This window comes from Lepidothrix coronata, unplaced genomic scaffold (genome assembly GCF_001604755.1).
Source record: "Lepidothrix coronata isolate B3197 unplaced genomic scaffold, Lepidothrix_coronata-1.0 Scaffold165, whole genome shotgun sequence".
Taxonomy (NCBI): domain Eukaryota; kingdom Metazoa; phylum Chordata; class Aves; order Passeriformes; family Pipridae; genus Lepidothrix; species Lepidothrix coronata.
Genome location: NW_016690345.1, coordinates 316,612 through 339,608, shown reverse-complemented (window position 1 = coordinate 339,608; position 22,997 = coordinate 316,612). Strand labels below are relative to the sequence as shown.

Here is a 22,997-nt window from a genome sequence, read left to right as displayed (position 1 = left end):
GCTGCACCAGGAGAGGTCGGAGCCTGAATGAGTCGGGCAGAGTCCCCACTAATTAACGCTGACACGCAAAGTTCGGATCTGTCCACTGCTGAGGAATAAATCAATCCCCCAGAAAAGGATATGGGCAACAAGAGATAGCTGAGTTTGTTCTCCTGCATCCCAGAGGGCAAGTAATTATCTCCATAACTTTCCATAAATAACTTCCACAGCTACCTTACACTTTCATGTGTCAAAAACTAATTATGCTCAGGAGCAAAACAGCACAGGACGGCAAGAAACCAAGCGAAGGGCTTGTTGAAGCCCGTGGTGCCATCCAGTTCCTCTGCTTCTACCTCCCACTGCGCTCACAGTGCTGGTCCTAGTGGAATTCCAGCCAGGGAATGGGGGTAATCTGCTTCAGTTTCAATCAATATGGGGAAAAGGACTGGGGTCTGAGTCCTGAGGTGCCCAGTGCTGTCTCCTCACCCTGTAATCATTTAGAAGACCCTTTTTAGCTGAGTGGCCTGAGAGTGGTGGTGGTGACACGTGGCACTTCACACCCTCCTGTGTCTCCCATCCCAGGAGGGAATCCTGTGTTATGGACCCTGCAGGGAGCCTCTACTCCCTTCCACCTTCCCCCTCCACTTTCCTCCTCTGCAATCACATTCTCTCTCCTCTTTCCCAGGACCACAGTCCCCCATGGGATGCCGTGGTGGGACCCACAGGTCACCTGGCAAGGGTGGGAGTCACCCCCTGCAGCAGCAGCTGTGGGAGAGCATCGACTGCAGCGCTGGCTAAACGGAGAGCAAACCCACAGAAGGGATGCTGAACCATCCCCTGTCTCAGTTCACCAACAGAAACACCCACACAGTCCTGCTAGCACTTTTTGGGGTGCTGAGGCCCTGGCACAGGTTGCCCAGAGAAGCTATGGCTGCCCCTGGATCCCTGGAAGTGTCCAAGGCCAGGCTGGACAGGGCTTGGAGTAACCTGGGCTAGTGGAAGGTGTCCCTGCCCGTGACAGGGGGTGGGACTGGATGGGCTTCCAACCCAAACCATTCCAGGATTCTATGAAATCTTCATGTCTGCACCCAGTCATGCCAGTCACCCAGAGCCTTTTGCAGCACAGTACCTTCTTTTGCCAAAGGGGTTCAAATATTTTAGGATAAAGGGAAAACAAACCCCACAACTTTTCCAGCCCCCGAAACAGCCACCTTACGTGTGAGTGCTAAAAATAACCCTGTCTCCCTGCTTTCAGCTGCTAATTAGCAAATGCCATCCCCTGGCCTCGTAATTTAAGGGAGGCACATGATGGAGGGTCAGTCCGAGCTGGTTTTCCAGGCTGGCACATAGGGTGACATTCCACGAGCACATAACTCAGCGGTTAAATAATTGGGAGGGCTCCCCTTTGCTTTAGAAGAGGATGTGCCCCAGGATTGAATTCCCAGGGGATAATTGACACAGCTGCAGCTCTTCAGCAGGGAGGTGGGGAGAAGGGAAGCCTTGTATTTTTAGTGAAACTAAGGGCTATTTTTTTTTTTATTCCTATAATTGATGGGAAAGGAGGAGGAGGAAAATTGTGCACAGTTATGAGAACTGGAAAGAGTTTTGGGGCTTTTTTCATTGAATTATTTACATCTGACAAAGAAGGGCCACTATAAACTAGCGTAGCACAGACCTTTTCCATATTATATAGAGCTGTTAAAGGGAAATGTTTAAATATTATCTAATTTCCAATAAAAACTGGACAAAATCAATGCAGCCTCGGGACAAGTTTATATTTCACTGGGCAGCAGTTTTCAAAGAAGAGCTGAGCAGCAGCAGCCCAAACGTCTCTGCTCATGCAATTGCACCTGCAGAAGTATTTTTAGGGGAGGTACAAAGTGTGACTCCCCTCTCCCCAGGCACAGGGACGTGTGTCCTGGCAGTCCTTCATCCCATGGCCTGACCCAGCCACATAACTGGGCAGTGCTGTCACATGGAGCTGGAAATATAAACGTGGGGACGAGTCAGGGGCAGGTTGGCTGTTTGCAAGGTGGCACCTGGCTCAGAGAGAGGAAACTGGACCTCACACCCAGGCAGGGATGGTGATCCAGGGAGGATGAGCGAGCATCACCCAGGAGAGGCACCCTCACACCCCTCCCAGGTAGGCTTGGGCAGTGATGGCTCATCTTGTGGCGTGGTGGCATTGCCACCTGCCTGGACACCTCTCAGTCCCACAACCACAGGGTGCCAAGGGGACACAGCCATTGCAAGGACCCCATCTGAATTATGGGGGGCAGGGGGTTATTAAGAAGGGGTACAAGCTTTAGGTTGAGGAGGCAGTGCCACAGGCTGCCAGCCTCAGGCTCCTGCACCATGCTGGAAATTTCACTGGAAAAATCATACTGATGCCATTCCCCACTGCCAGAGGGCAGCTGTAAATGGAGGCAGGGATGCCAGGAGCTGTGCCCACCGGCACACCTGCATTCACCGCGTGGTTTAAGGCAGCCTCGTGGGTTTTTGGAATCAGCAGGGTCAGTTACTACAGGCTGAGATCTTCCTGGAGCAAGGACTAAGTGCAGTGGCAGTTGAGCCTGGGGAACAAGCTGGTGCTGAAGCCGTTTTGCTGCTGTGTATCGTGCTCTTGCATGTGCCAGGAGTGAGCTTTCCTTGTAATGTGAAGCCAGCGCAGACAATTTAAGTCATTATTAATAGATACACTTGATCTGAGGAAGGGAAATGCTTAATGTTTTGTTAAATGAGGTGTGCTCTGCAAACAGTGGAATGCAGGGAGAAGGTTCAGATGCTCCCCCCACATTAGAGATTAATGAGTGCAAGGCCACCACTAACAAAGTGCTCATCCTCACACATATCTGGGGCTCTGGGCTGTGCAGGAGCATCCCTTCTGAAGGAAAGACACAGCAGGATGATCCCAGGCTTAATTTGTTGCAGGGAAATGTTTAAATATTAAACATTTAATATCCTTTGACCCTCGGGATTGCTGGAAGCACAGGTGATGTGCCCAAGGCTGTGCAGCTCACCAGTGGCAGGGGAAAGGCTTGAGCCTTTCTCCACCACCCAAAATCGCTGCCTAAAGGCAACGAGTAGTTTATAAGCAGTTGAAACCCCTCCATTTTTTTTCTAAACCACACCAGGGACCTTCTCCCCCAACTCCTGGCCAGCCCCAGGATGCCCCACAGTGTCCTGGGTGCCATCTCCTCTCTGCAGTAAATCACAGCTGCCTGTGCAGACATATTCCCCTTAAATCCACAGCAATATTGCTTCATCCTGACATCACTCTCCACTCCTGGGTGGAAACAGCACTTGGCTCAGCTGGCAGGAGCCCAGGCTCGTGAGGGTTTATGTGCCACTCAGCTCCAAGGGGACTTTTCCTCTCTACTCTTGCTGGCCCCGACTATTTTTAACCCCCTCCCTCAGCAACGCTGTTAATCCTGTCGTTACCCCGACCCAGGATGTGAGTGATATGTGTAAATCGATGCTGATTAAAGGGCTGGTGAGAAGGGCCACAGGGTGTTTCAGCACACTCTCAACGGCAGTTTAATGCCAGACACGCACATACACACTTACCTAGCAAAATTAGCCCGGGTTTGACCGAGAAGGTCTGGGCTCCCTGCTAAATATAGCCAGGGAGGCGATCCCTGCCATGGGAGGGTGATCCTTTGGCATGAACAGGACATATGAAGGCAAGATTCCTCTTCATCACCTTGAAAATATTATAGGGTTGTTAGTCAGAGGAGAGGAAAAGCAAGGTAGGGCTGTGGAAACACAACCCAGGACAAGTTCCTGAGGAAAACGATCCCTGTCTGTGCCGCTCCCTGGGTCTCCAAACCTCCTACGCCAGCTGAAGGACCCCGGGGATAAAACATCCCAGAGGATGTCTTTCATACCAGAGCAATGACTCGAGGAGGTGGCTTAGCTAATACCAGAAGGGGGAATGGGCACAGAAAGGCTGGGTGTAGTAGAATAGCAACAAGTGTTACAGGCAGAGCGAGAAATGAGGGAGTTTGAAGGCTATAAACCGACTGAGCTGTTGTGGACAGCCAGGTGGGAATGCCAGCCTTGAGATCAAGGGGAAGAGAGGAAAAAATAGGGAAGACCACTTAGGCTGATCTCAAATTAGCTCCCAATGCTGCTTCCTGTGAATAGGGACCTCAAGGCAGGGGGTTGTTCACCAAGAATCCCCAGTCAGACCCCTCTGGCTCAGCACAACCCCGTCCTGGATGGACACACTGTGGCGGTTTTGTGGCTCCACACTCTTCCCACAGTCTCCAGAGCTGGAGATGAATATCACCACAGCCATGCCGGGGAAACCCCGAGAGAAACCTCAGGTGGCTCTGGCAGCACGGGTATGCTGGCCTGGAGTTGGCACAGAGATGCTCAGGATCACCACCAGCAAGGTCCCAAACATTTCTTCCAGCCTCAGGCTGACTCCATATGGAGGGAACCACACAGCATTCTAGCAGTCCCTCCACCTCTGGTTTAATGTCTTCCCAAAATCTGCTTGGACCAGGTTTACTCTGCAGAGAGGTGGGTGGGAAGGCTGGGAAGGGGAGGTTGTGTCATCCAGAGCCTCCAAGTCACGAGATGCCAAGCTCTATTCTTGTCCCCACCATGGATTTCTCCTGTGACCTTGAGGGAAGGAGCCACAAGCTGCAGGGCAGCAGGAGCTAGGAATGCTCTGCTGGCATCAAATGGCAGGAGAGTCTGGATGCTTTCCCTCTCCTATACACAAGGCACTGTCTGGGAGAGCAGATTCCCCTACCAAAGCCCCAGGAGGATTTGTACCTCACTGGTCTTTACATCCCTGCAGTGACGCCCCAGAATTCCAGGCTGGGCCAGTAACACGTTGCTCAGATTTTTCCATATAGCAACCCCAAGACTGGAAAAGCATACGAGAACCTTAAAGAAAAAAAAATAGAGTATTAGGCAGAGAAAAAAACACTTCCCAGAGGTCAGAGGACACAAATAAGGTTATATGGGGAGGGGCAGACAGCAGTTGACTCAATTTCTTTGTTTTTTTACTTCCCTAAACACCAGGCACCGTTTTCCCTCATCCTGCAAATAAACCAGCAATTTAATCCAAGAGGTGCTGCTGCAGCAGGGCCTGGTGACCGTCTGACCCTCATTGTACCCCCTACCTATCAGCATCCCACCCTGCTGGAGTTATAAATATGACACAATAGAGCCTTAAGTGGATTATAATTAGACAATGAGCCCAGGGGGACAGAAACAATGAACTATATAAGCCTGTCTATCCTCCCAGCCAGGACCTGCACACACGGGAAACACTGGAATGGGCGACTCACCAGGACCTGCAATAGGAAAGCTGCGGATTTCCTCCCAGTTGGATTCAGAGCATCCTTTAACAGCTCATGTTCCTGTCACCAGGTTTTACACAGCCCTGGTCACGGGAGACTTGAGGAGCCTCGAGGTCCTGACTGACCGATACCATCAAGATGTCAACCTGGTTTTTGAGATCAGTAAAAATGAGCTGGAGTGGCAGGTGAAAAGCCAAGCGTCTTATGGACTCTCAGGTACTTTTCCTTTAAAGGCCAGGCCAGAAAAAACTTTAAAATGGGTATTTACTAACCCTAAATAGAAGAGCTATGGCACATTTAAGTGCCTTAAGTGTTCCTGAGGTGGCTGGTTTCTGGTTAGCTGGCTGTGCCTGCAATTTTAACCATAACTATTCATAATTTTTAATATTTCCTTCTCTTCCGCATATACTAACCCACCAGAGGGGCAGGGAAGTGTAAAATCTGTGCATCCACGTGATTTTTTCAGGTTGGGATTAGACACTCTGTGGCTTGGGAAGGTTTACAAGAGGGGTCACAGCCCAAATTCCTCATGGAGGGGCTCAGGAAGAGCAGCCTGGTCCTATGGGGGAGGAATAAGAGAATAAGATATTCCCAGGTTAGTGGTACCTGGTGCCTTCCCCACTGAGATGCTGCTCAAAGTCCCAGGTGCTCCCAGAGCACCATAGCACCATGCTCAGTAGATTACTGATGGTCTCAGAGGTCCTGGAACTGATGGGAAATGCAACACCTCACTCTAGCTGTGCCCAAACCCAACACATCCCATGCCCAGCCCTGCATCACCCTCCCACCATGCTCCCACCCGGCTTGGGTGCCTTCATTCCCAGCAAAGACAGCTTTTCTCTCCCTAGGGAATCGGTGAGCTGCCTTTTAGGCACACAGAGTGTCTCAGGCAGCTGGTTGCAGTCAGGGTGTTGGCTTACCCAGCCCGTGCCCTATGAAATCCTGCTCCTGGACATGCACACACCCAGGGAATTTTGCTTCCCCTCGATCCGAGCAGTCCCCCGGGTGTAGCGAGGCCCTCTGGAGCGCCCAAAGCTGCCCGGGAGCAGAGGGAACAGCGGGCAGAGCAGGGTGTGGAGCTGGCCCAGCCGCAGGGCTGGAGGGCAGGGGGTGGCAGCCCGCGATGACCCCGGTTGGTGCCCCCGCAGGGCTGTGGGCGCTGGAGTGGCGCTGGGAGCGGAGCACCCCGCTGTGCCTGGCCGCCCACCACGGCCACCCTGCCGCCCTGCGACACCTGCTCTGCCGCCGCGCCCACCCAGACCTGGCCCCGGGCGCGCAGGGACCCCTGCACGAGGCCTGCCGGGGGGCGCACACCGACTGCGTGGAGCTGCTGCTGGAGTACCAGGCGGACCCCAACCTGCGGAGCGAGGAGGGGCTGACCCCGCTGCACCTCTGCACCACCCGGGACTCGCTGGGGTAAGGAGCGGGGCTCCCATCAGCACCCCTCGCTGATGCCGTGCCTGGAAATCCTCAAGGCCAGGTTGGACGGGGCTTGGAGCAACCTGGGCTAGTGGAAGGTGTCCCTGCCCATGGTGGGGGGTGCGACTGGATGAGCTTTAAGGTCCCTTCCAACCCAAAATCACTCTGAGACTCCATTCACATACCCCAGTGGTGTTGCCCATGGGGTGAAAGAAAGATGCTATGATCCATGGCAAGGCTTCCCACATGCTCCCACATGTTCCAGCTGCATCAGGAGAGACAAAAAAAGGACATTTTAGTGCCAGGCTTGTTGTACAGCCCAAGTCTCCTTCCCATGGACAGGAGCAACCCAGCCTCACATGCCTTTTCTCCCTGCTCTGACCTATATGTCCTGCAATCAGTGTGTTCCACATCCCAGGTCCAGCACACTCTCCCCAGGAGATGCTCAGGATGGTTCCAGTCATGGGGCACACATCATCCCAACCTCCTGTGCTTTTCCTTTTTTTTTTTTTTATAAAGAGCTCAGTCACTTGATGTCCTGTTGGAACTGCTTAGGGCCATGGTGAATTCCATCACCTGTCAGCTTCCATGGAAAGCCATCCTGGCTTCAGTCCTCTTCCTTCAATCCTTCAGTCCTTCAGGCAACAGATGGTGAAAGCAAAGTTCCCACTGCAGATCCAACACATCATGGACCAGGTCACAGGGAAAGTGCTCTGAAGAAGGAAAGCAGACAGAGAGGGAAAGATCTGCAGATTTGCAGATGTAAATATCTTGATACCATCTTGTAAATAAGAGTCTCTGCAAGATGGCCAAAAATCAAGTACTAATCAAGTTTTGATTCAGCCAAAAATTTAGGGGTGAATCAAACACATCCTTGGTGTGATGAGGGTTGGAAGAAGCAGGATAGATAAGGGAGGATGCTACAAGAAGCCCTCATTGTTAATGAAGAGCTGCTTTAAGTCCTTCACCTGAGCTCCCTTTAGACCTTAAAGTTTCAGTCTCCAGACTCCAAGCCATCATAAATTCCCTGTGATTCCATGATTTTAGGCTTCACCAGTCTGCTCTCCCCCCGCAGGGATGGGGCAACCAAACCAACTGGTGTGTGGAGAGGACCCCAGCGCCCACAGAGGTCCAGTTATCCTGGTTTTGGCCAGCTGATTCCAACTTTGGAAAAAAAAATCTGTACCTCTATAAAAAATGAGCCGTTGCCACCAATTTGCATGTTCTGTTCCCCTGGAAGCTGGAGGGGGATGGCAGGTGAGGCAGCACATGGCAACACGGGGATCAGACAGAGCCAACGTGGAAACAGCTGAGTTATAAAGCCCTTGAATATTGGGGCTTTATAATGGAAATGCTGAGAGACCCTTAACTACGCCCGGCGCTACAGGGGCTTCTGCAATAACTAAGCCAACTCCCTTGAAAGATCAAAAATTAATAGACATTTCAGACAGGTTTTGAGGTTTCGACCACTGCTTTTCAGTCGCAAAGACTTTGCTAAAGTTAGAGACTGAGGAGGTCAAGCTTTAGGTAACACAAACATTTCCTCTTTGATTAGGGGGAGACTACTTTACCTCGCCTTCTTTTTTTTTATTTTATTATTTTTTTCGTTGAGTAGTAGATTTTAGGTCATCCTTAATTTTTTACTGGCAATAAAGAGCAGGTCATTGACCTACATAGAGAGCTATTTTATTTTTCTCCCTCTCGATAACAATGGCCAGAACACCTATGTGCCAGGTTCTTCTGTATTCCCATATACTCGGCAATTCACCATGGGGGCAGGACTTAAAACCTTTGAGCCTCTCAGTGACTGGGATAAAAAAAATTATCTGGGCTTCCTTCCAGCCATTTGAGCTTCAGAATCCATGAGATTTCAACAAAAAGGATATCAGAGCTTTAATCTAGGAGCTTTTTGAAGAGATGGAAAAAAAAGTTCCAGTAAAGTTCAGTCTTACCTTCTTCACTTTAGGAGCTGTTCATGCCAACGTCGGCCTATTTAGTAGAGTTCCTCTCCTTGACCTCTTTTTTACAGCCGAGATAATTAACATGGTGGGGTAAGATGAGTCTCTAAATTCACTGCACTCTCTCCCCGGCGCTCTCCCTTTTCCCTCTTAAAGCTGGGATGATTAAAGGAGTCTGCCTTTATTGGCACCCCGAAAAAAAATAAAATAAAAATAATTGAGGGGGAGAGGAAGAGTCTCGGCGGTGCCAGGGAGGGAAGAGCAGGCGTGGGGTGGTGGGAAGGCACGTGGCAGGGATGCAGGATGTGACTCCCACCTCCCATCACGGTGCCCACTGAGGAAGGGATGCCAGACACCACCACATCTGTGGAGTCCTGTTTCAGATCTGGGAGTCTCCCTGAACATCCCAGGTTTCCTGTGAGACAAGGGAGAGCCTACCTGGAGAGAAACCCAGCCTTCCACAGAGGGAAGAGAGCTCAGTCAAGCCAAGGGATGGGAAAAGATGTCACCCCTACCTCCAGGCAACCCCGGGCTTAGGGCTGAGCATTCACTTCTTCAAGCTTTCACTCCACCCTGGGAGCTGAAACCAGAGTGATCTTCCTGCTCCGAGCCTCCAGCGCTGAGGGATGGGGCATAAATGGTGGGATGAGTCCAGGCGGGAGGCCAGTCCAAGGGGCTCTATGCAAGGATTGATGGGGTAGGGAGCGAAGAGCTGCCAGAGACAGGGTGGGGTTTGCTTAGGGGGAGTGTTGGATGAGGGAAGCTCATCATGGGAGGAACTGGCAGCAAACGGGAGCCAAGCAGGAAAGCAGGTACCTAAAAAGGCAACATGGTCAAGATAAGGCTCCCAGACACCAGGGAGATGGGTACAGACTGGGTGGACCAGCTCCGTGGCACCCTCCAGCTATTTCAGCACCATCCTAGACACACTGTTCCTTCTGGCTGCAGGAAATAAGCATTACTACAAATAAAAAAAAAAAAAAACAGAGATTTGAAAAATCAGCATTTAGCATCATCTACAGCTAAACCTCGTCCTCTGCTCTGTTCAGCCTTGCTAAAGATAAAACTAGGAGCATTTGGAGCCATTGTTTTGGGAAATCATCCTCCCACTGGGGAAAACCAGCTCCTTCCTGGGTCCTGAGCAAGAAATAAGGAGCCCAAAAGCAGGGGCAGGGCTGATCCTGCTCCCTGCAGGTGTGACAACACGAGGGTTCTTACAGACGAGCCTTGCTCCGACCCCAGGGAGAGGGGGAAAAACAAACTGGAGGCTTTTCCTTAAGAAAACTGGGCACCTGAGTGGGTTTTTGGGACAGGAATTTTCCTTCAGGCTCCGCTGCCCCAACCTCCTGCTCCTCCTGCTGGTCATTCGTAGCATCCCATTTAAAGCTAAATCCCACTTTCACAGCCTGGGTATTTTTCATCTCCACCTGAGCTACAGGCAGGAGCTCTATGGATGGGTGGAGAAGGAAAATCAAACCCAAATAATTTTCTCCCATTTATTTGAGCCAGGAGCTCAGCACAAAGCAAACCAACGCCAGTCACCACGAGTGACTTGCCCAAGAAAAGAGACATTCAGATCTGTTACCCATCACCTGCAAATGAGTTGGGAAGGGTTTGGAAGTGAGTTTAAGTTAGTAAAAATTAGGTACCAGGCTGGATGGAAAACAAGCTTGGTTGCTTTGCCACTGTGCCTCTGAACTTCTGCTGAGCTAAACCTAAAACCAGACTAAGTATATTCTTTCAGTATTCTCAGAAAATTGGAGAGGAGCCCTTAAAAAAGCAGCAAGACATCACTAGGCCTTATCTAAAGGGATTTTAGTCTACTCTGATGGCAAAAAAAAACCAAAGAAGTCAGAAATGCTGGTGAAGTGTTAGAGCATCTGAATTCATGCAGAGGGATTTTAAAGGTTAAAAAGAGCATCCACCCAGAACCTGCTCATGCCCTGACATCCAAGCAGGAGGCACCCTTTCCATCCACCAGAAGAGATCACCTCATATTTATAGTTCCTTACAAACATTCCCTCTTTGCCTAGGGAGGAGCATCCAGGGGGAAAATTCAAAATATAAACTGATTTGGGTTTCTTCCGACAAGTTGGACTTTGAACTTGATAACCAAAAAGAATAACCCCTCAGTTAAGCAGCACCTGGAAAGGATGGCATTTCCACAGAAGAACATTTGGCATGTCTAGCAGGAGGTCAAGAGGAATCAATCTCCCTGTATTGAATTCTCTGCAAGGGAAAACCCCACGGCACAGGGAGAGTGCTGGGCTGGAGGGTCTGGATACAGCTCCTGGCTTTACCAATCCACGTTGTACCACCCTTCACCTGGAAATTAAGGGCAGGAGAATATTCCGCTGTCTTACTCATGCAGGTGGAAATCTTCAGCCTGGGCACCCTCCAAAACCAGGGTGATGCTTATGCTCTGGGCACAGCCACCTCCTTGCCTGGGAAGGAGCAGGGTGTTTAAAGTATGAGCTACTAAAAAAACATAGAACAAAAGGGGATTTTTCTCATGCACCTGCCAGCTGCATTTTTGCAGCCAAGTCAGAAATGTATTTTTTTTCCATTTTTCCCTGCAGAACTATCCCTTATTTTTCCCTTGAATACATTATTTTTATTAGGTGCCATTATTAGGGTGCCAGAGCTACCTGTGACGTTAGGATTAAGCTAATCTGGAGAGGTCCCAGGAGAATCATTATAATTAGGGCTACAAATTCCCTGCTGACAAGGACGGACAAGACCAGTAAATGTGATGGAGTGACTGAGTGATATGTTCTAATAACAGATCCCCACTGACAAAGTTGTACCCAGCAGCAGCAGACAGCAAGCTCCCAAAAAACCCTCAGTGAGACAAGCCATTGCTTAAGAAAGGGATTCAACCTCCTGTAGAGTAAAAAGGGAATTGTAAAGTAAGGATCTGGTGATTTTGGGGCTGGCACAACCCCACCTTGATCAGCTCACCCACAACCACATCCCCAGCAGAGCCCATCCACAGTGGATGCCTCTGGTGAGGACCAACGAGGGCTGGCACATCTGGGAGCATTACACCTGCCCAGGCTGCAGGAGCAACCTGGCCCCACAGATCCTGCAGAAATTATTTTCCTGGCAAACTCAGGCTTGATAAGCACAAGAAAAGGAGCCCAAGGAGGTATTTGTAGACCCTGCACTGACAAGGACAGTGGATGTCTCACCAGCTCCCATCAAATCATGGGGGAGGTGATGCTGCAGGTCCACAAAGAGTCAAATGTATTATTATTATTATTGTATCATTATTTTATTATTGTCATTGTCCCCACATATGGTAGCATTCATCTGTGCCAGGAAAAACAAACAATATCCTGGCACCGTCCTTCCTCCCTGGGGCTCCTCTTCTTTCCCATCCCTGCTACTGGAAGTATCAAGCTGGAACTTCCCTCCCCCCTCAACTCCCCATCCTTTTGCTTCTGTGTCAGCCCAGAACTTCACTCAGGGCTCTGGTGACACCTGGGCTAAAAGAAAAGCTTATTAGAGGAAAATTAAAGAGACAGGGAGGGTTTAAAGGCTTGTGCTCCTCCCTAGACTCTAGCCAGCCACTGCTGAGGCTTCCCAAAGGATGGCTCTCCTCACCTCCCTGGCAGCATCTCTCGGGAAACAAGAGCTCGCACGTATTCAAGGTCCAGCTTAGCTGGCACGTGAGTCTGCCCCCTCCAAAAATCCCCTCTCTGTGCCACAGCAACGAGCTCAGCGCCGCGCGAGTGACCCCGGCTGCCGACAGCCCTGCCCGGGCGGTGACATTGAGCCGCGCCGGCCCCGGCGGCTCCCGGCAGGAGAGGGAGCAGTCACTTTGATTCATTCAGACTGCCCGATCACATCCGTTTACTCACACACACACCGAAAAAAATAAAATAACCCCCCATCAGGGCATACCAGCTGTCTGTAACCCCCATCCACTGTCAGAAGGATGCAGGCAGAAGGCTCTGATGAGAACTGGTGTCCCCACTTTGCAGCAGCCATGACCCCTCTTTGCACCCAGGCATGGTGATGTTAGAGGGGGGATTGCTTGCCTTGATTTAGTCCTCCTGGGAACTGCAGGTGCTGCTGCTCCTTCATCACTGCGCGTGCCAAACAAGCCACCAAAACTCATTTCTGCAGAGTTAAACCATGTGCAAAGGTGTTTCTTTTCAGGGTAGGCTGAAAACCAGGACCAGGACTTCAACTCCATGATCCTTGTGGGTCCCTTCCAACTCAGGATAGTCTATGTTTCTGTGAAACACAACCCTGCAGTCCTCTCTGGGGCAGGAGCCCAACACAAGTGTTTGGGTCCATTAAAGGGAGACGGAGAATCCATTTTTATACCCAAGCAAGTGGGCCTAGGAGGGTGGGACCCTGGTGGGTCAGGGGGGTCAAGGTGGTCAAGAATGGTCAAGGTGGTCAAAGATGGTCAAAGTGGTCAAGGATAGTCAATCTGGTCAAGGTGGCCAAGGACAGTCAAGGTGGTCAAGGATGACCATTCACGAATAATGCTGGTCAAGGGCAAGAGGGACACATTGTCCAAACCACAGTTGCCCCCACTGTGGAGGGCACCAGGACACAGTGTCACCCTCCCCAGCCTCTGCTGCTCCCTCCCAAAACCCTTGAGTGCCACAACGCCAGCTCTGGCACGGCCTCCACCCTCACCCACACCGTTTCCCCTGTCACCCCTCATGGTTCCCACTCCAGCCCACCCTGGCGGTGCCCCCTCAGCCTCCCCCCTCCGTGCAGGTGTGCCAGGCTGCTGCTGAGACACGGGGCCGCCGTGGACCTGCCAAGCACGGCGTGTGGGGAGACGGCTCTGCACGTGGCCGCCCGGCACGGCCTCAGCGACCACACGCGGCTCTACCTGCGGCGCGGGGCCCGCGTGGATGCGCGCAGCGCACGGGGGGAGACGGCCCTGGGCATCCTCTGCGCCACGGCTCCCGGGGCCGGCCAGGATCGCCTGGAGCTGTGCCAGCTGCTGGTGGCCCACGGCGCCCAGGTGGACGTGCGGGACGAGGCGCGGAGGAGCCCCCTGCACGAGGCGTGTGGGGCGGCCCACGCCAGCCTGGCGCGGTTCCTGCTGCTGCGCGGGGCCGACGTCAACGCCATCGACTATGATGGCCTGAGCCCGCTGGGCCTCGCCCTGCAGAGCGCGGCCTCCAGGGCCCAGCGGCGGCCACACCTCACCATCCAGCTGCTGCTCAACCATGGCTCCCAGAGGATATGGCCCCCTGCCTTCGTCAAGGTACCGGCCCCAAAATGGCCCCCGGGTGTGTGGGATTTCCCTGTTGGGGTCGGGGTGCTTTGGGAAATAAAAGGATGGGGTGTGGGAGGATTTGGGAGGGCCTCCCACTCCAGGCAGGGGAGTGGGCAGTGGCGCGGGGGCTGGTGGTGCTGCTGGGAATGATGGAAGTGAAACCTCAGCATGGTGTGGCAGCGGGTGGAGCAGGCAGGGCAAAGGGCAGGGTGGAGCCAGCAGGGCTCTCAGGGGTCGGCAAGGACGATGTTTTCCTGCCTGGGGAATATCAGAGACAGGCTTGGTAGATCAGCTGCCTGTGCAGCCGCTTCATGGCTCTGCATTCCATCGATCTTACATCAAACAATAAAGAAAATATTATCCTGGCTTGTCACGCACCAGCCAAAAATGCAAACAAGAAGCAAGGGCTGCATCCAGAGGAACAAGTGCCTCAGCAAAGCAGGTCTTCCCACCACTTCACAAATGGGGAAAGATCTCCAAAATGTGCCAGGAGAAACCCTAATGCCACCTCATCCTGACATGGTGAATGTTCTCCCCTCTGGGACCTGCCTCTCTGTGTGACCCTCCCTTTGCCCATGGGTAGGTGCTGAGGTCCTGTGCGGCCGTGCCAGAGGTCATCGAAGTCCTCTTCAATTCCTACTCACAAATCCCTGTCTCCCAGGAGTGGGCCGAGGCCGTGCCAGAGGAGGTGTTCCAGGTGAGACAGTGCTGGGCTTTGGTGGGGATGGCTGAGGCCCAAGGAGGGGGGTTACCCACAAGGAGGGGATTTTTTCCCCACCCAAACTTCACTTGGATGGGGAAAAAAAAGATTGGAATAGTCCCCAGAGCACCATGGCACACCTGATTCATCCAGGTTCGCATCCCTTTAGCTCCATCGACATCAAAACCTGCATCAATCCCTGCCCAGCCTGCAATAAAATCCACTCCCAGCATATGGAAGTGACCCTGGAGCCAGAGCACTGCCCAGCAGGAGCCCACAAGACTCATTTTGATTTGAAAAAGCTCATTCCTGGACAAGCAACAGCCTGGGGTGCCAGCCCACTCTGGCACCATCCATGATGGTTTCCCCGTCTGAGAAACAGGGTCTCTTCTGCAAGGTCTCTTCTCATCCATTCCCGCCGGGATGATGCTGCCAGTGACCATGAGGGCACCCTCCCCACGAGGCCAGCTTTCTCCACGTGCTTCCACAGGGGAATTCCTCACCCAGCCCTTGCTTGCGGGGCCGTGTCAGTGCATGGACCCCTTAACGCCCAGGCACACGTGGGTTCCTTACCTCCTTCCCTTCAGTCTTCATCCTAGAATATCTTCAGCTTGCTTGGTAATCAGGAAAAAACTAAAGTGCTGCCCCTGTTCCCCCTCTCTTTGCAGCAGCACCAGCCATTCTACAAATCCCTGTTCCAGCTGGCGGGTGCCGTGCGGTGCCTGCAGCACTTGTGCCGCTCCGTCATCCGGGAGAACCTCGGCAGCAGGTGCCACAGCCTCATCCCTCTGCTGCCTGTGCCCAAGGCTCTGCGGGAATACCTGCTGCTGGAGCCCGAAGGAGTCGTGCTCTGAAGGAGCAGATCCACATCCAAGTGCAGCCCTGCCTTCCCCGCACGGAGCGGGGCAGCCTCCGTTCCTGTCAGCCGAGCCAGGGAGCACCGCTTCCCATGATAGATGGCTGTTTTCCAGGGATTTATAATGTAACTAAAATGTGCTTTCGCCTGTAACTTTGTATAGATTTTTTTTCTCTAATTGTGCTTTAAATAGATTATAAAGAGTAATAAAATGATTAGTAGCTGTTGGGAGCCAGCTGCAGATATGAATAATGCTCATTATAGAGGATCCCTGCAAAGCAGGGGGGCTGCTCAGGTGTGCAAAGGCAAGCAGGTCACTCCCATCAGCCCACATGGGCATCAAATCCCCTTGGATAAACCTCGCACAAGCAGCACTGGCAACAGAGGTGCAGCATGGAAGCCCTTAGCAGGATGCAATATCCAGGGGCATTAATATAGACCTTAAAATAGACCAAAAAATAATATATTTTTATGTAGAAGGCACGAAGAAAGTGCTGGTATTCCACACTGGAGGGAGTGACACAGCTCCCTGTATCTCCTGGCTTCCAACACTCCATAGAATGCACCAACACCTGCCATACCCACCATGCCTATCACTGTTCCCAGGCTGGCACATGAAAGGGTTGGAAAACCCAGTGGCAGGAGTTTGGGCTTTCATTTCCCACAGCGACTCAGCCAAAGGCACCAGGAGGAGCGAGGATTTGTTTTTCCCAGACCCTCGGCCTCCCCAGATTAATTCCTGCTGAACCAAAGCATGTGCACCTGTGTGTCCCTTGGAAGAACAGCTGTGCTCATGCCAGCAGCTCTGCCACAGCACTCACCAAATCCTTCCACTGCTTAATTACACTCGTTTGGGTTTTTTTTAATATATATAAATACCTCATTTTGCATGTTTGGCTGGACTGTGCAGCATCACCTAGTGCTATCGTGGCTTGTGGATGGGATGCAGGTAGCATCCCTGGCTCCCAGAGCTGCTGCCTGTGGAGTGTGGAAATGGGGAGGAAAAAGAAATTCCTCCCTCCTCCAGCTTCCACCTGCTGCTTCCACATCATCCCTCACCATGTCAGTTGTATATGGATGGGCAACTGCACTGCCAAGCCCACCCCGTGTTCCCAGTCTTTGGTGCCCTGCCGTGGGAATGCCTGAGACCCCTTCAGACCTGGCACCTCGTGGCTTTAGTGGCTTTATGGTTTGTTTTGGTGGCTGGAGCAGGGGGTGGGAATTGAAGGGGATTTAGGGGAAAAACCCATCCTGGCCGAGGTTAAACCGGCCCAATCTAAATTTTGGTGCCTCTTTCATCTTTTGTGTGGTGCCCGGAGCCGGAAGAATGACACGTTTTACATCCCTATCAGGCACTTTTGCATGGAGACAGAGTCCCACCGGGCGACCACATCCTCCCCCCAGAATCCCAAATCCCACATCCCGCAGCCATGGCCTCGCTGCACAGCCGGTGAGGGGGGAAATGCACGTCCAGGGGACGAAATGGAGCGGTTCTGGGGGCCGGAGGGGCCGCGGGAGGGGGACACGCGTGGGCCGGTGCGCGGCTCCCCGCGGCCCGCAGGGGGCGCGCTGGGCACGGCCGGCGGGGGGACCCCGGGCGGGACCCCCCAAAAACACCAGGCAAAGCGGGGACGAACGGGGGGAACCTTCGGAAAACGACTTTCGGGGGCTTAGGGGGCTTCTTCCCCTCGGTTTCAGCCGTTCTGCCGGCGGCGCGGGGAGCGCGGCGGCGGGGGATGCTCCGGGCGGGGTGATGGTGATGGTGATGATGCTCCGGGTGGGATGATGCTCCGGGCTTGGGTTGATAAGTTTGGCGGGCGGGTAAAGAAGCGTTTGGCTATATATATATTTAAATATATATACACACACCAAACATATGGGGGGGTTATTTTATTTTTTTTTCCCCCCTCCTGCCGGCGCCTTGTTTTGATGCAGATGTTACGAGGAAAGGATCGTTTTTATTATTTTTATTATTATTATTATTTTCCAGCAGCTAAAGACGGGAGGTCACATTAACTTCTAATACGGAGACACATAAAAATGCGATTATGCCTGCTAAACAGAACACAGTAGGCTGCTAGTTAAGACAATGAGATTTCCAGGAAGCGATGCATAAATTCTTCAAAAAATGACACATTTTTCACGTTTCATTCCAATTAAATTACTGAGGCAGCTAACACAGCGCTTTGCACGCCATACATTTGGGGAAAATGAAGGCTTTTCTGGTTTTTTTTCTTTATTTTTCTTTCTTTTTTTTTTTTTTTTAAGTCTATCTGGATGTGCGTGTTTTATGAAAGACGTTTGATATTAAGCAGCTATTAAGGAAAAAAATGTCAGAGACCTTCTCTCCTCGAGGATTTTTTTTTTTTGTGCGTGTGTGTGTGGTGGGGCTGCTCCTGCTCGTTTTCCCACTCTGCAGCATTAAACCACCGATGGTCCAGCTGCAGAATAATTTCCAAATAATGGGAATTTCCCGCCATGATGCACACACCTCTCTGTTTGCAAGGAGCTGGGGAGAATTAAGGAGTGATGCACACCCCCCACCCCCCCAAAAAAAGGTTTTGCCGTCCCGTCGGGTGTTCTTTCCCACAGTCGGGACCCTCTGGAGCAGGATCGAGCCCGCCCCGGGGATGCTTCGAGGATGGAGAGGGGGTGGGTGAACCCAGTGGGAAGCCGGGTTTGCCTCCCACAATCTGAAAACGGGCTCCTCAGGGTGATAATCAAACCCCGAAGTGGCTCCGGTAATGAAACAGCGTTTGGGGGGTTTTTTTTTTTTTTTTTTTTTTTTTTTTTTTAAAGCAGGCTGCACTGGGTGATCCGCAAAGCAATACAAATCAGAAATGAGATTTTTGAAGTCCTAATGAACCTGATTGCAGGAACATTTATAATCCCCCATGGCTTTAAATGAAATCAGATATAATCAGGAGCTATGGGGAAAGGGAGTGTTTACAGGCAGAGATTGGGAAGTGCTGCTGTATTAGTAAAGATGCTGTTCCTTCTATTGATGTCTAAAATGATGGATAATGTGAGAATGGCAAATATACTATTTGTCTAATGGCTCTGCAATTAAATTCCCCTGTAAATGACCCATGCCTCATTTCATCCTAATCTATGGAATTTTGATTGAATTCGTCAGCTCTAATTGAAAAATACTGCACTTTAATGTCTGCAGTGCAGTTTCAGGACCGCGCTGGTTTTAATGAGACGGTGCCCCTCTGACCTGGGAATATTTTAGACTTTTATTCGGGATTTTTTTTTTTAAACTGCCGGATTTCTCAACTCGATTCCACGAAAAGCCGGGAATGAGAGTGCGTGGGGTTTGCCACCACTAATCTCTCCGTAGCCATGCGTTTGATTAAGGTCTCCTTTAAGGCTCTTAAAATATTTGGACTCCGGTTATTTAAATATGTATCCATTTAAAATAATTTTTAAAATAGCCTACTTCCCCTTATCCGAACGAATTTTGGGATATGAGCCGGGATTATGGAAGTCAAAATTTTTCTCTTTTTTTTTTCTTCCTTTTTTTTTTTTTTCTTTTTACCTGCACGGTGTTATTTTTACCCTCTTATCCTATTTTTTTTTTTTACCCGAAAATCCCGAGCGCCTTCGAGTTTGTTTAAAAAAAAAAAAAAAAGGAAGCAAGGGAAAAAGGAGGGGGGAAGGAAAGGGAAAAAAGGAGGGGAAAAGAGGAGGAGGGGGGAAAGGGGGAAAAGAGGGGGGGAAAAAAGGAGAAAAACCACATAGAAAAAAATAAACCGACAATAGGAAGCGGCACATCCCCGGTGCTGGGGGGAAGTTGCGGGAGAACCCCCAGGACGGGAACCCCTCCCCTCCGGATCCGCGACCGAGCCGCGGTGCGGGGACCCTGCGGGGGCGGGGGGGGCTGGCAAGAGTTCAAATGGGAACACGCGAAGGAGTTAATGGGATTAAGCGACGAATGAGGGTTTTGGGGATTGTTTTTTGTTTTGGTATGCCTTTTTTTCCCCCGCTTGGGAAGCAGAGGGGGAGGCGGGAGGGGGTTCCCGGCGGGCACGCGTGGGGCGGGGGTCTCACCCCGCGGCGGGCGCGCTTCCATGCGTATCCCTGTTCCCACAGCCAAGGGGCAAATCCTGCCCTCCCGCGTCTCCATCCCTCTTACTCCCAGCTCCCGCAGCCCAAAACCGCTGAAATGAATCCTCAGCCATGCACAAAACCTCATCCCCCTTCCCCGCAGCGATGACGGGGGGTAGGATGGAGAGTCCTGGCTGCAACCCTAATTCAGTGCTCACACCTAATCCCTGCATCGTTAAATATACACGGATTTTTGGGGGGTAGTTCTGCTCACGGTCTCCCCTCTTGCTTAGCTCCCTTTTCCAGGGAAGAAAAATCACTTCAAAAGCTTAGCGGGGTGAGATGATTTTGGTGACATTTCCCACGCAATTAAAATTTCCCCAGCGGATGCAAGAATTAGCTCGGCAGAGCCTTTGCAAGCCTGAGTTTTGGCTTTGATAAAGTCACTGGTATTAACATCTGCTTGAAAACAGAGCAGCCCCCCCCCATTCCTCCTCACTGACCTCGGGGACCAGCAGCAGCACAGACCTTCCTCCAAATAATGCTCCTCGCCAGCACAGCCCCCCAAAGCCCCATGGGAGGACACCATCCCATGTGGTCCATGGAAACCCCCAGCACAGCTCCCTGCCAGCAGCCTGGAGGTGCCCAAAGGGCTGGGAGCAGCCGTTGGCTCCCCAACCCAGGTGGAGGGATGCTCTGACCTCTGCCACCCTATGGATTCCCACGTGGAAGTGCTCAAGCACATCCCACTCCTCCTCTTCCTTCATGGCTCCCTTCTTTCACTTCTTCACTCCAAAAAGCTGCACCCCCTCCCCACCCCGATTTGGGGATTTATTTAGCCCACACTCTTTCCTCCCAGCCAAGAGACCACGAGAGTCACAGGCACTCCCCCAAAATCTGCCCAGTTCAAAGATTCCTCCACATATCTGCTGCTCCTCTCCTGAGAAGGTTTTTGGGACAAAACCTACTGGAAGGCACCTGCTCTTCAGCATTCCCCAATTCAGGTGACTCGGGAGCCTCCTGCAGCAGCATTTGAGTCCCACATTTCAAGCTGGGTCCATGTGGGACCCGCTCTGCACCCACACCACGGCCCAGCCAGGTTGCCCAGGGGGAAAAGGGGCTCCTCCCTCCAAAGTATTGATTTAGACTTAGACCCCTTGGGAAAGGCTCCCGGCGTGTCCCCGTGGCAGCGAGGGTCCCTCCGGGGGCTCCCCTGCCTGCTCTGCCCTGCCCCTTGCCTCCCTCACGCCTGCTACACTTCCCAGGCACAATCACGCTCCGGTTGCTCCTCCGACAATCAGAGATCGCCGACGTTTTTCTCCGGGAGAAAAATCAGCTAATTATGTGCCGAACAAAAAGCCTATTCTTGCCCGAAATAATGCTCCCGTCTTGCAAAGGGACTTGTTTGTGGGCAAATTTTGAAGGGGGCTGACAATACAAACAGCTGCAGGAGCTGGGTGTTGGTACACATTTCCATGCCCTGCTGGATTACCGTGCCTAATTATCTCTCCCCTTTCCGCAATCTAACGTGGGTTCCTGAAAAGAGATGATTTTTTTTCCCCCCTCTCTCACTCACTTTCCTATTCGAACTAAAGCTTTGCTTCTCCGCACAGCTTTCCAGCCCGCTCGGGTTGGTTTGGGAATGAGCAGGGATGCTGCTGATTTGGGGGGCTGGAGAGTTTAGCTCAGCTCCATCCGTGGCGGATGGAAGGAGAGGGAGGCAGGAGAGGGCTGTGATCGGGTGATGCCTGATGGATCTCGAAGAGGGGGAAAAGGGAAAAACACGGGAGAGAAACAGCCACACGCGCGGCTCCGAGGCATCCACAGGGGAGATCCAGCCGTGCTGGGAAAAACCCTGAGCGCTGCACTGCTGCACATATGGTGGCCTCTGAGAGGGGAGTCTGGACATATGGAAATGAGCTGGATAAGTAAACTTCTCCCAGTCCCTTAAAGTCAGAGACGGGCCCCAAAAGTGTTTGCGCGCACACACCACACAACCCCCTCATCCCCAGCAGCAGCTGCTTTCGTGGCCATCCACCCTGTCCCACGTGCCATACCTCTGGGAAAATTGGTTTCTCCGGTAGAAGTGCAGCGCTGGGGAAGAGGGAACCCCAGAATTCATGCCAGGGGGACCAACAGGGCTCGGAACCCCAAAAGCTGCACCGAGACAGGGAAGGGGAGCCACAGGCAGGACTGGCCAGCACAACTGCGCCGAGGCCCAAAAGCAATAACCCCCCTCTAATAGTTTCTGCCAAGAAAAGAACGCTTTCAGATGTTGGCTGGAGATGTGGAGGGATAAACTGACTCAGATATCTGGGCATGGGTCGGGGGGCAGCCCCAGCCCCCTGTTTCAGGAAGCCAACGAGCTTCAGCAGCGGGAATGAGCAGGGAAAGGGGTTTTTGGGAGGACTGCAAATGCCACTTGCTAAGGGCTGGCAGGGAGGTTGTGATACCCCTTTCCAGAGGACAAACCACAAAGGGAACTTCTGGGGGGGGGGGGGTGTAGAAGCTCGAGGGGTGTGTCCTTTGGGATGCACAGCTGTGCCAGTGCTGGAGGGATCACTCTCACCCCGTGTGCCTCTGAGCTTTTGGGGGCCTGGAGGGGTAGGTTTTGGGGGACAGAGGATGGTTGTCCCAATCCTTAGCACCCACCAGCCACTGCCATGGGCAGGTCACCTTCCTCCTGCAGTGCGCAGCGCCCAGCCTGATATCTTCCATCCTCCCCTGGAAAACAGGAGCATCCATTAGCTAGAAAGGAGCTGTGGATCAGTAAGAGCTTCCCAAGCGGACAGGCCAGGCAGGACAGGGATCACCTGTTGACCCTTGGTTTTGGGGGAGCCACCCCTCTGCCAAAAGCCACTTTAAGTCAGGGCTTGTCTGCAGAACCCCCCCAAAGCCAAGCCCAGGGGCAAAGCCAGCACCATTGTCCCAGGAAGACTTCAACTTCCCAGAGGCAGGAGGGATCCCACCCCCAGCCAACTCCCCTCCTTTCTCTTTTTTTCTCCCCCTCCCTTTTTTTTTTTGCATTTAATTTTATTTTCCAAACCACTTGATCTTTGCTTGGGAACCTCTATTAATTGCCTGGGTTTGCCTCTTCGCCTGGTCCCTTTATCATTATTTATGGCCTTTGAAATTGTGTAAAGTTCCCTTGACGTTCAATTTACAAGTTTGGGGGCTTTTTTTTTTTCTTTTTCCCCCTTTTTTTTTTTTGTCCCAGCTTTTGTCCTCGCCAAAGACGTCGTGTTGGAAAAGGCTTTGAGCCGGCCAACATGAGAAGCTTGCCGGAGAAAAGGGAGCAGCCCTCCATCGCTTTTAATTCCGCCGTGTTGCTGAATGGCTCTTTTACATAATTGCAGAAGCAATTTCAAAGCCAAGCCAGGGGCTGACTTTACCCAGAACCACATGGAGCCTATTTGGGGGCTTTTCAAAAAAAAAAAAAAATAAAAAGAAGGGGGAAAAAAAGGAG

General features: G+C 52.0%; 1 protein-coding gene across 1 annotated transcript; it reads left to right on the top strand.

The window, feature by feature from the left end:
• The first annotated feature begins 1,967 nt into the window (after window positions 1-1,967).
• On the top strand, window positions 1,968-15,712 carry ASB18 (ankyrin repeat and SOCS box containing 18). The gene is made up of 6 exons (XM_017829616.1): window positions 1,968-2,122; window positions 5,017-5,513; window positions 6,446-6,713; window positions 13,415-13,913; window positions 14,509-14,622; window positions 15,294-15,712. Exons 2-6 carry the CDS (start codon window positions 5,273-5,275, stop codon window positions 15,477-15,479), a joined length of 1,308 nt encoding a protein of 435 aa, XP_017685105.1. The 5' UTR covers window positions 1,968-2,122; window positions 5,017-5,272; the 3' UTR covers window positions 15,480-15,712.
• Window positions 15,713-22,997: the final 7,285 nt, after the last annotated feature.

Coding starts and splice junctions, on each gene's coding strand:
- ASB18 (XM_017829616.1), top strand. CDS start 5,273: ATGGGCGACTCACCAGGACCTGCAATAGGAAAGCTGCGGATTTCCTCC. Junction 13,914..14,508: donor GGCCCCCTGCCTTCGTCAAG/GTACCGGCCCCA, acceptor GCCCATGGGTAG/GTGCTGAGGTCCTGTGCGGC. Junction 14,623..15,293: donor TGCCAGAGGAGGTGTTCCAG/GTGAGACAGTGC, acceptor CTCTCTTTGCAG/CAGCACCAGCCATTCTACAA.